Genomic DNA, 13243 nt, shown 5'->3' on the forward strand with positions numbered 1-13243 from the left:
TATCGATTAATATTGCATTTTCAGCTGACTTCGAAGCACGAATCAAAAGATTTCACATTTTAGATGAAATTTGTTCAGCAAAATAGCCTATAAATCTGGAGATTTTTTTTTTAATTATGTTCCATAAACATATAATATTTATTATTTACAAACTTACAAAAAATCGAGAATGCATTCCGTTTTCCGATTCAAAATCATGTTCATTGAAAAAGTCATGACTTTTTGAGAAGAATAATATAATGATTTTCATCAACATTTTCTTAATAAGAGTTAACTAACTTTTAAACTTTTCAAAATTTTATGCATAGGTCTTCTTGAGGTACTTTGAACAATGCTCTACCACGGTCAGTATGATTCCATACTATTCCGAAACTATTTAATTTATACTCTTCATTTTGCGGAAAAATCTTAAACCTATCAAACTCACCCTGGCTTTCAAGGTCACCCCGTTTTACGGTAGTTTACTAATAAGGTTAGTGAAAATTCACGACGTGAAATCCACGAATTTTGTCTTTATCAGGTTTTAGGAACTAACAAAATTTAGTAATATTTTTTCTCTTTAGTAAAAATTTCACTACTATTTAATTTGAAAATTAAATTTAAAAAAGAAATAAGCTTTGTTTTATCCTAAATAAAGTGAAGAGTATTTTTTATCTTTGAAATCTCATTTTAAAAACATGTGAGATTTTTTTCTATGTTTTGTTTAATTTTAACGATATTTGATTATTTGGGTGGATAATTACCGTGAAAGTTTAAAAATGACTCCTTTTTTGTTTCCTGTTTTCATTTTAAATAAAAATTTTGGTTTTGTTACAAATTATATTATTTTTGCCCATTAAATTTAAATTTAGTTTTTGAAAAGAGAGATGAAGTCCTTAAAAATATTTTGAATGGGCTAAATGTTGCAGAAAACTCAAACTATTTCACTCATTTTGGATGGACAAGAATGTTGAATCTTGCTTTGATATGAAATTCAATAAAATGTAAACTGCTAAAACAGAAGCAAATCAGCGAAAACGTTTTTGCTTTATATGTTGGATATCAAAAATGTAGATCAACAAATGAATGTACGCATGCCCTACATTTTGTTTTAAAATATAAAAAGAGCTCATTCATAAACTAGGTGGAAACTTTTTTGAAAATTATTAGATTTTTTTTGTTTCATGTTCAAATTTAGTGAAGTTTTTTTTAGTTTATTGAAGAAAAATGCGAAACATTTCGCTTGAAATATTTCATAGGCGTTCGAAGCACCGGGAAGGCAAAGTAGAAATTTATGGTTTCGATTTCCTTAAATTCTAGCAAATTTTTACATAAACTATCGATTGTTTTGATGTTAACAGCTTATTTGAGACCTAAAGAATGCCATTCACTAACATTTCAGTCCAAATTTGTGCGATTCATTAGTAAAATAGAGTGTCCGGAATTCGAAGCAAAAGTGTCCGGAATTCGAATCAGCTTTTATCAGTGTCCGGGATTCGAAGCACAACAAGTCATTTTAATTTTAAAATTCTGATGAAAAATTGTTAGAAAAGACATATTTTGCATGCATTTTCTTGAAACTGACTGTTTATACTACATCCTGATGACGTTTCGACATTTCCAACTTATAACATGATTTTTTGCCAGCTGTAACAAAAATGATATGCTACTAAGTGTCCGGATTTCGAATCATGACGTTATACGCATGCCCTATCAAAATCAAACCATCCACATTAACGACCCCCGGGTCTTTTGTGGTCTCTATTGCAAGTTTCTGCTCGAACCTAGGAGTCCGAAGGCTTGAATGGGGAGAGCACCCAAACCTCTTTTTACTCCAAGGAACCTTCCACCCCAGTGTTTGAACTGACGACCTTCGGATTGCGAGTCCAACCGCCGCCAGCGATTCCACCGGAGTAGGCTTGGTTTGGTGTGTTGTTTGTTCTTATGGCATGGAGACGACTCCTACACCTGGAATGACTTAACGGCCTAACAACCAAGGCCGGGACCGACATTTTACTTCCTCATGCGATGGAAGGTTGCAGCAGATGGGAATCGAACCCAGAATCATCCGTTTACAAAGCGGACAGCGTAACCATTCGGCCACGCACTGCCATTACGCATGCCCTACATTTTGTTTTAAAATATAAAAAGAGCTTATCCATAAACTAGGCGGAATCTTTTTTGAAAATTATGAGATTTTTTTTGTTTCATGTTCAAATTTAGTGAAGTTTTTTTTAGTTTATTGAAGAATAATATATAATAAAGCATAAAAAGTAGTTTCTGTGATTTAAACAAAAGATTTTCAGAGTTATTTTAACATTTTTCACGTTCCACGAAATTTGCGTGAAATTTTGTGTTTTGAAATTGAGGTCCCCGTGAAATTTGCTATTTTCGAGCGTGAAAAATCACTAAGCCTTTTATATCGTTTGATTTTTTCTTGTTAAGTTTTTGTTTTTGCCATTCCGAGTCATATTCTTTCACAATTGTGGTCATTTTTTATAGTTTTTATTAAATTTATAATTGGCTTGGGTTCGATCCCAGACGGTCCCGGTGGCATTTTTCGAGCCGAGATTTGTCTGAGCACGCCTTCCGTCGAACGGGGAAGTAAATGTTGGCCCCGGTTTAATCTAAAGGGTTAGGTCGTTAGCTCATTCCAGGTGTAGGAGTCGTCTCCCTGGGTCCTGCCTCGATGGAGTCGCTGGTAGGCAGTTGGAGTCACAATCCAAAGGTCGTCAGTTCGAATCCCAGGGTGGATGGAAGCTAAGGTGTAAAAGAGGTTTGCAATTGCCTTAACAATCAAGCCTACGGACACCAAGTTTCGAGTAGGAATCTCGCAATCGAGAACGCCAAGGCAATGATGTAAAGCGAATAATTTGACTTTTTTCAATTGACAAAAAGACGAAAAAAATCTACAAAAAAATGACAGATGTTATTTTTTAACAAGGAAAACAATTTTCTTAGGAAAACAACACGTTTTATGATCTTCTCTCTAAAAGAAGATAAAATATTACGCCACTTCCTTTGTTACATAATTACCCAAATTGCACCATAATTAAATCCTTCAACGACTTTTCACACCCTCGGCGGCGATGCATCTTTTGCATGCATGTTGCACTCATTTCATCGCTTTAATAAACTCTGATTAACACTTTAGCACGCTTTGCTTAGCTGCTCAATTGCTCCAGTGCTTTTGATGCATGTTGCTTAAGCGGTTTTACACCACCTTCATCAACCCGTGAAAAAAGCGCCGTAAAAACTCACGGCGAAACAATGAGTGATTCTCGGTGTAAAACTACACCCGTCGACACGATGTACTGGATGTACTGAATGAAGGATGAGCTTGTCAAGTGGGTGGGCGATGACTAGCTGCAACGAGGGTTTTCCTCTTTTTCTTTTTCTTCCCTGCACCATCAACTTTAAGATGATTTTCCGCCGTACACTTGGCGGAGCTTTATGACTATAAGGATGTGTGTAATGAAAAGCTTATCTACTTGAGGGTAAGGAGGGAACGTAACCCTTAATAATCCAACGAAACAGTTTGAACACTGAGTAGACAAGTTAATTTTAAATATTTTATTTAACGTCCTAAGTAGATTGACTGGAAATTTGCTGATTGCGTGTTTCTGCACCGATTTTAAGTGCATTCCACAATGCATCAGCGTTTCTACCAAATCTGCTTTTAAGAAAACAAAGACCATCAGAAAAAAAATGTTGATAGACAAAACAAAAAAGAACCTTATCATTTGGCGTAGTTGCGGTCAGTGCATTTTTGTAATGTTTTTTTTTTGCTCTTTTTCCCCCCTCAACGGTTGGCGAAGTTTTTCGTTGATAAAGACTACCGCAACTATGGAAACCCGGTAAATGCAGGTCACGCGAAGCATCCGGGTTCTTGCTGGGGTGGTTGATGATACCGCTGAGTAAACATGACTGCCGGAATTATTTGGGAAGTTAAGTTGTTTTTTTTTGTTTGAATACCAAATGAATACTATGTATGTATTTATACTTGCTGGGCACGTAGAACGTTGGCTTGGTAATGTTATTCAATTTGAGCGAAATATTTATTCTGAATGACATCAAAGTTGTGTCAATAAATTACTTCATCCGCAGAAAAGCTCGATGAGTTTTACAGTGAAACAAATGCAAAATTAATAACGATTACCTTGTCTGTTTGTTTGAAAGAATATGTTTTTTTTTTTGTAAAGTTTCTTCCATGAGATTTGATCAGAAAAAAAGTCATGGAATAACTAGTAAATTTGTAAATTTATGTCTTTTTCAAATGTTTAAATCAAGACTTACATTTCAAAAGGGCCAATTATTTAATATTACGCCCTTTTAAAATGTTAGTCTTGGTTTAAAAACTTTGAAAATATTTTATTAGAAGAGATCGGAAAATTTCACGTATGTTTCATTTTTTAACATTGAAAATCGGATCAATAGTTGCTGAGATAATGACATTAGAGAATGGTGGGTTGATTGGGTGAGACTTGGAAAACATCAATTTTCATGTTTTTAAACCTTTGGTAATATCTCAGCATCTAAGGGTCGTATGAACAAAGTTCAAAAATGCAAAATATAGAGAATTTTCTCAGCTTTTCAAAAATATTATTTTCAAAAGTGGGCAAACGTGTGCACTAATTTATAAAAATGAAAAACTACGACTATTTTCAAAAAAGTCTCCTGAAAATGGATTTAACTTTAAAATGGTGCACTTTATCAAAATTTCCCTAAAGTACTTTTTGATTGCAAATTTGATTTTACATCGAAAAATGAAGTTGAAAATTTTTTGCGACCAATACTTCGATTTTTTGAAAAATCAGTATTGATTGAAAAGTTCATAACTCGGTCAATGATTTTTTGCACAATCTGGAAATTTCTGAAAGTTGGCGTTTTTTGATATGTTTCAGAGGACACAACATATAAAAAAGTAAAAAAAAATAAAAAAACAGAGTTCTTTTGCAAATTAATTTTTAATGACAAAAAGTTAAATAAAAAACCACCAATTCTTTTTTTACCCTGTATCATTTTTTTCCAGTGTAGTCCGTATCCATACCTACAACTTTGCCGAAGACACCAAATCGATCAAAAATTTCCTCCAAAACACATTTTTGAATTTTCATACATCATTTTTGTATGGCCAGCTGTCGAATTTGTATGGAAATCTGAGAGAACTGCTCTTAAACTATAAAATTTGGCTGTAGAAGATTTTATAAAATACATTCATGCAAACACTCTTCAATGTTTGTGCCAACTTCTATGGGAAACAGCTCGTTCAAATCCAAGAAGAGCGAACTTTTCAAAAATAGGAAATTTCCTTATTTTTTTAGTTGGCAGAATTTGTGTGCATCATTAGCTCGACCATACAAATCTTAATTCAATTTTGGCAGCCGCCATGCTATACAAATATAACAAAATGTTAGGTATCTTGAAAACATTTTTTTCTGATAAATTTGCACCTTCAGAAAAAAATTAAGATTGATGAAAAAATCCAAGAAAAAATGAAGTCTTAAAAAGCGGTCTGTTTTAATTTGTTTTCATGCCATAATAACGGAATCTCTTTTTTTAAATTTTAAATCAATTAAATTTAACAGCTTAAAAAAAAACAAATTCAAAATTCTGTTAGAAGTTCTGCGATTTTTTGAACAATCTTAATTTTCCAAAAACATCACAACTAAACATTTTTTTTTGATGAAATATTTTTTTTGTCCCCTGATTTTTTTTTACCAATTCAGAAGGGGGCGACATAAACATTGAAAAAAAAAATCTTTAGTATAAAATATTTAAGAAATTTTCAAGGTTAAAACAAATGAAAAAAATCTTTTTTTCTCGTTTTTATGGCCACCCTGATATACTTTTTGAAAAACAATCTTATGGGAAATTGGACGAGCTTACCGGTAAAAATAATTACGAGACTGAAAAATCAAGTCTGTCATATGGAAATTGTCAAAAACCGTAAAAAACCCATTTTTCAACATTTTTATTTTTAAAACCGCTGTAACTTCATAAGGATTGGACTTAATACAGTGGTCAAAGTCTTTTCTGTAAAATTGTCTGAAGAATCGATTCCCGTATTCGGTCACTTTTCAAAAAAAAATTCAATAAATGTTTTTTGTATATTTTTTAGGTGAGTTGCTCCATCCTGCATTTTTCGTGAGCCTTTCGTAACATCTTAGGCTATTTGCACACAAATTTTGAACGAAAAAAAAACGTGGGCTCACCTTGAAATTTGACTTTTTAATTTAAAAATCGAAAAATCTCATAAAAGTGGCGTGTTTTTTTCTTACAGTGTATTTTTTTAGGAAAGATTGTCAATTTTCCTACAAGTGTGCCTTTGACCGGCTTCGAGATAAAGCAATATTTAAATTACGATATACAAAAAGATTTAAAACACTAACACTCTTCTCAAATGCCGTTATCGAGTGAAACTGACTCCATATACACATAAATGATTTACATAAGCGTACACCCAAAAGAAAAATATATCTCAAAAACTGCAACAGTGGATTTGCTGCAAAAAAAGTCACACTTTATAACATTTTTTGCAGCAAGCCCTTAGATCATTTTTGCCCGCGTGTAAACATTTCAGCGATCTGCAGTTCTCACCAACACATATAATGCTGGCCCGTGCCCGAGCAACACTCCAAAGAGAAGAACATGTTGTTGCTCTTTCACTCACATTTCATCAAGCGTTCATGGCGCGGTGGTAGCGTGTCGGATCAATAACCAAGAAATGGATGGTTCATTCCTTGCTCTATTAAGGATTTTTTTTTGTGAAATACAACCAAAAAGCCGTCGGTAATGTCGATAATTGTCGGTAACGGGCTAAAATGTCATACCACTATATCGCAAAAAATGCATGAGGACAGTTTTCATGCAGATTCTGATATACTTTCATGCCGCCATGCATCACAATCATGCGACCGCCGTTTGGGTGTAGGATTACATGTCTACAAAGTTTCATTGAAATCGGAAAGGGTAGGATACAACCGATTCCCTTGTTTTCAAAATATCCATTTGCGAATTTTTTTTTCGTCAAATACAAATTTTTCACACCGAATTTCACAGAAATTCTAAATATTTTTGTTCGATCCCAGATGCTAAATATGATTTTCAACGCAGCAAAATACATTTCGTATTGTTTTCAGTTGATTAGATTGCTATTTCCATTAAAATTTTGTAGTTGTTTGATAAAAAATAATCTTTTGCTTTTTTTTCAAACTTTGCTTGCAATTTGATGATTTGTATCTTTTTAATTTTATTTATTTGCCACCCATTTTGAATTCTCAATGGCCAAGAGGCACATACGATTCCAAAAATTTGATTGCAAAGCTTTACTATATTTTAAAACAATTATTTTATTTTTGCTATTGATGGTTATAGTCAGTATAAGCATATTGAAAAAAATATTGATTTGATTTTAATATGATTAGATATCGTTGAAGTAATTGTGCTTGTTTTATTTTCCTGATGTAGTTGTAATGTAATTTGAAAACAAAGTATTTATCATTCACACACAAATCTATCCCTAACCAAGTTTACCACCGGAAGCCCAACTCATCAACCGGCTCTGACAGTGCGCTCACACGCGCGAGCAAGCCGAACGGAAACGGTTAATTGTCGTCATTTATACCGCGCGGCCACAACAGATTGCCGATTTGTCTTGTGACACGGTGCCGTCACTATTCGGCATCTCTTCTCAGCAATTACGTATAGGATATGTTTGCTGTTGTTCGTGGAACGAAGCTTCAAAATGTGTGTTAATTTTACGTTTGCTCAGTTGCACGGCACAGCAAAAAAAAAAAAACCTTCAGCGTCGGTGGCGGCGTTTCAAGACGGTTGGGGGAATTCTTTGGGAACTCATTAGTTAAAAAGTTATTAGAAGAAAAAAATAAAAATTAACTAGACAAGTTCATTTTAAAAATATCAAATAACAAAAAAATCACCTTTTATCAAAAATGGCTTAAAATTAAATTTTCCAAAGAACAGCTGACTTCGAGTCGTGCCATGCAGTCCAGAGTCGGTAAAACACAGTCTGGTCGCAAGTGGCTCAGCTTAAAACGAAAGCTCCACTGAAGGTAGTGTTGTGAAATTGCACCTTGAGGCAGAGTTCAGTGGAAGAAGCGAAGGAAAAAAAGTGTTGTGTTTTGTTTGTTCATTAGAAAAGCATACACAATTCTCCGAGGTGCGCGGCGGCGGCGGCAAGCAAAGTTGAACACAAGAACAAAATAGTGGATTTGTTTAGCTCGGAGCACGTGTAACGCCAGTTTTGTTTTTGTCGCATTGTTACAAATCTGAAATTACAGGAAGACGGAACGAGTGCAGAGCAGTTCAGAGTGTTGTTCAGTATGAATTTGGCTACGAGAGGTTAGCCAGAGTTGGAAGAGAGTTCTGCGAGTTGCAAGCGATTGTGCAACAAGATAGTAGCAGCACAGAAGTTGTGTTATTTATTTGTCTCCTGGGAAAGTCAGGGGGAAAACGTGTTTTGTGTGAAAAGTGGAAGTAGAAGTTTTAACTACTGGTGAATACGGCCAAGTTCAAGGTTGCAGTGTGATTGGTGAGGTGTTTTATCGTAAAAAGCGATGGCTGCCTCCAAGGGAGATTCGATCGAGATCGGCCAATCAGAACAGGTAACTTATTTGAAACATTTCTTAGTTTCTTACTATCTCGACAAAAATAAAAGTTTTTTTTTTAAAGAAAATCTTAAATTTCAATCATTTGCTTAACATTTCATTCTTTTTTTTAATAATATAAGGATGCCATATCTGAGTATTTTGAATTTTTACCACTTCTTTTGAAGCAATGTGATTTTTTGACATTTTTTTAAATTTAATTAAGGTTTGCTGGCAAAAAAATGAAAGAATAAATAAAATTTTATAAATTCGTGATTCAATAATTCCGTAAAAGAAAATTGCACCACCCCATGCTGGGTTAAAAAAACTTCTATTCCGAAACTGCTTACTTTTCCTGTAATTCTCGAATGTCAAAACAGAATCGAAAAGTGATACTTTTCGATACAAGGGCTGAAAAGTTCTATTTTACAGCACTCAAATGAAAACTAAAAGTTGAACTATACAGTACTTGTATTGAAAAGAAATACTTTTCAGTTTTACGGTGTGGATTTCTTTTTTTGTGAGTTAACTTAACATCCAATTATTTTCATCTTGTTGAATAAATGTTCGACTCGTGCTGAAAAAATATGCTTTTGGCAATGTCAACTATTATTTTCATTCTTTAAAGCATTAAAAAAAACGTTACTTAATCTACCTTTAGGTGGTTGGTGCCTTCCCAAGTAACCAGAAGCACTAAATCAAAACTCTAAATCCACTCTAAATAAACTTTCACGATGCTATGACACTTTAAATAGTCTTTCCCAATGTTTTGAAACATTTGTAGCTTGAAACATTATTATCTACTGTATAATGACATATAGAACAGCCAATTAAAGTTTCAAAGCATTTAGCTCAATAATGTTTCAAAGCATTAATGGTAAGCTTTATATATCAATGTAAAGTAAGCTTTTAAAGTTACATCACACTTTGACATTTCTTCAAATGTTTCAAAACACTAACTCAACATTAGTGAGAGCAAAGTAAGTTTGGCAGTATTTAGTGGTATTTTTGTTGATGCAGGAAAAATCGTTTGGAGGAGGTCCAGGTTTTACTCGGACGAGATCGTGTTCGGAGTGGCATACGTCTACGCCAGCTTCAACGATACCTTCGTCCACGTTACGGATCTTTTGGGCAAGTAACTATCTGGCGGAGCACCGGCGGCATGAAGGTTAAGGCTGATCGTGACGAGGCTCGCCCTACGCTGCTATGTGGCCGCTTTGTACGTCGGCGGAAAGTGCAAGTCCCTCGGAATCACCTCGCTGCACATGAAGCTGCGTGTCGCCGGCGGAACTTGCACCAAGACCCCGGGACCGGGTGCGCAATCGATGCTCCGTGCCCTAGCCCGTTCGTCGATGAATATTGTGAAGATTATCAATATTTTGTAAAGGTATGAAGTGTATTGATTAATAAATATGTACTTTGTTTCAACCTGGCTAGTGTATTCTTTTTTCATGCAACTAACTGAAGGAAGACTCTATCGACAAAAATCATACGTGTAAACATATTTCAGGACGGGCGAGGCGGTTGGCGCAGGGCATCTAGGTGAAACATCTCTGAACATCAAATCAACACGCAGTTTAGAATCTCGAAAGAAGCACAACACAGCAAAAAAACGCAAACAAGCTTTCAAAAAAACCGTCATCCCAGCGTGAAAAGCACTCTCCCAAGAGAGAGAGAGAGCTGCGCGCAAAGCTTTTTTTTCTATTTCAAATACTGTCGGTAAGGTAGTATTTTGACGTTTTACCGCGGTATAACTCTATATCAACTCTACCAGTCGCCACTCAATTTTACCTCCATGCGTATAAAGTGAATATAAAGTTTTGAGACTCTGTATGCATACTTTATATGTCGATATAGAGGGGATTTAAAGCTACCATATACAGTCCCACGGTTACTTGGGTTCCTCACATTCATAAAGTCAATGAAAACGAAACTATTGGCACTACGCCCCCCGGGGCATGGCCTTCCTCTAACGTGGGATTTCTGCTCCAGCGCCTCTGACGAGACAGGAGAAACCGGGACCGACGTTTTACTTCACCATCCGATAGAAGCAGCTTCATAAAGTCAATACATTCAGTAAAAATAGCAACATTCCCCCTTAACATGTTTGTCAAATCAACTTTATTACTCATTTCTGTAGATAGTGTTCACAGTCCTTCCATATTTCTGGCTATCGGCAAGGTCTGATAAAAAACCTATCCAACGATGCTGGCATGGAAGATTCAGACAATATTTCTATCACAATATTTGAAATCCGGCCTCCAAAAAGTGTTTTAATAAAACTTAAGTGCTAATAACTTTTGATTGGGTTGTCAGATCCTCGATTTTCTAGGCTCATTTGAAAGGTCTTTCGATTATCTAACTAATGATGGTCGCATGATGGACCCGGACATCATTTTCATTGAAAAATCTGAGATCCGGCCTTCAAAAAGTGTATAAATAACGTCTTTTTAATACCTTTCTAAAAATGTATAACATGATAGGTTTTCTTGCAAAAACCACCCTTTTTACAGTAGTTGTTCGGTAACTGGGCTGCTGTTAAACTGGGCGCTCGATAACTGGGCCGTAGCCCAGTTAAAAAGCGGACAAACGTCAAAAAACTAGAGGTGGGCAAAAAAAGAGCGAGCCGCTCAAAGAGCCGGTTCACTAAAAGAGCGAACGAACCATGGCTCACAAAAAAAGAACCGTGGTTCTTTTTTAAACTCCAGTCTTTTGAAATAACCGTTCCAAGATAGAATGATTTTTAAACTTGTTATAAATATAATTTATCGAGTTTCGAACAGATTTCATCACAAAATTTGTTTTTAGAATTGAAAATGCAATTCTCAATTGAAAAATAATTACTTACAAAAAAATATCCTAAAATAGCATTGCTGACAAACACCACTTTAAAGTTTTCAAACTTATTTTCAGTTGCCTACTTTTCTTTGAAATTCCAAAAGTAAATGATTTTCTAAACAAAATGAAAAAGCTTTTATTTATATAACTGATCGTGTATTAAAGTATCATCCGAATAAAAATTTGAGCATTTAAAATTGCATAGCTTGTAAAATATTACCAAAAATCTACTAAATAGCTCAGAGATTATGGAAAAAAAATCTCTTGCCTGATTTAACTTCAGTATTTATAGACTTCATCGATTAAATCAGAATTTAGAAAAGAGTTCGCAAAATCACACAATTCTTAAAAATAACCTTTTTATCATAATTTTTAAAGAGAGCGAAAGGGCCGTTCAAAAGAGCGGCTCTTTTAGTTAGCGAACGAAAATGAGCGGCTCCTAAAAAGAGCGGTTTTGCCCACCTCTACAAAAAACCAAAACAAATTGAAATGACCGAGGGGTTAATGGATGCAATAATCATGTTTAATAAATAAAAAAAAACTTTTTTCACACATTAATTTAATTTCAAGTCACAACTAAAGAAATATGACGGTTTCCACGCGAAATCGACCATAAAAATACGATTTTGAGCCGGACCATTTCCGATCTTAATAAAACTTGCTGGATCGTTTGTCCTACTCAAATCAACAACTCCTGTGCACTCAGTTTAGTAATTTACAATGGCATTTGAATTTTAGAAATTCTTTAATTTTTAAATTATTGGTAATTACGTTTAAATTGAAAAAATCATATCTTTTGAATCAGATGTTCAAAAAATCGATCGAAAGTGTGTTTTTACGAAAATCGTGCGCTCTTTTCAATAAAAATATTTTCAAAAGCCGAAACTTTAATTTTCGATCAAAAAACAGCATAAAATTAAATTTTCTTCGAAAATCAGGCTGAATACACCCTTTGATTCAAATTTTGCCATTACCATTCGAAAGAGCGGACAATTTCCCACTTTTCTTCCATAGACACCAAGTTGGAGCGAAAGCGTTTTCGAGTGGTTTGTAAATAAAAACCTTTTGTTGTTTTATTTTTATTTTTTTTCCAAAAAACTAAATTACATGTTTTATGGCAAATTTTGTAACAGATCCCATTTTTAAACTTAAAATAATGTTCTGCTTCCGGGTTTTTGAGTTTTTCCTTGACGTACCAGTTTCAAATACATACATCAAATACATGAACGCATAAATGTCCCATATTCATTTTCTTCACTTTGAGTTATTGATGCAGTTTGGTTCAAAATCGTGTGCTCTTTCAAAAGAGCCTATCCTATAACGTCCAGTACTTTGTTCTAGAAATCAGGAGGAAATCCAGTTTCTTCGTGAAAACTTAACACGTAGCCTTATGTTTAGCGTTTTTCTTAGAGAGCCTGAATCTTATTAGACGTTATTTTTCGTTCAGCCCAGTTATCGAGCAGCAGTGACTGGGCTAAGTTCTCAGCCCAGTTACCGAACAAGTACTGTACAATCTTCCGGACATTCGCCAGAATCGTTTTTTAGCATAACTTTTGAAGTACTTAACCAAACTTGCTGATTTTGAATAGAGACCTATGGGACCCCAAGACGGATCGAATGAGACTAATACGGTCAAAATCCGTTCATCCAGTCCGGAGATAATCGAGTGACATTTTTTTTTGTCCACCCACCTACACACATCCACACAGACATGTGCTCAGAACATGATTCTGAGTCGATATGTATACGTGAAGGTGGGTCTACGAGGTCAAATTAATAGCCTTTCCTCAGTAAGGTGAGGATGGTAAAAAACCAAAATT

General features: G+C 34.7%; 1 protein-coding gene across 5 annotated transcripts in view; it reads left to right on the forward strand.

The window, feature by feature from the left end:
• Positions 1-13243, forward strand: part of LOC6045111 (venom dipeptidyl peptidase 4) — a 57293-nt gene that overhangs the window by 31235 nt on the left and 12815 nt on the right. For 2 of the 5 annotated variants that reach the window (XM_038252184.1, XM_038252185.1), the window contains exon 2: positions 8280-8603. The exons of 2 other annotated variants lie outside the window; for them this stretch is intronic. In XM_038252184.1, the coding sequence (XP_038108112.1) occupies positions 8556-8603 (48 nt within the window). In that variant the 5' untranslated portion in view covers positions 8280-8555. Of the gene's footprint in view, positions 1-8218; positions 8604-13243 lie in introns of all 5 variants that reach the window. One more of the 5 variants, XM_038252186.1, reaches the window with a different exon arrangement.

Source organism: Culex quinquefasciatus, chromosome 2 (assembly GCF_015732765.1).
Source record: "Culex quinquefasciatus strain JHB chromosome 2, VPISU_Cqui_1.0_pri_paternal, whole genome shotgun sequence".
Taxonomy (NCBI): Eukaryota; Metazoa; Arthropoda; class Insecta; order Diptera; family Culicidae; genus Culex; species Culex quinquefasciatus.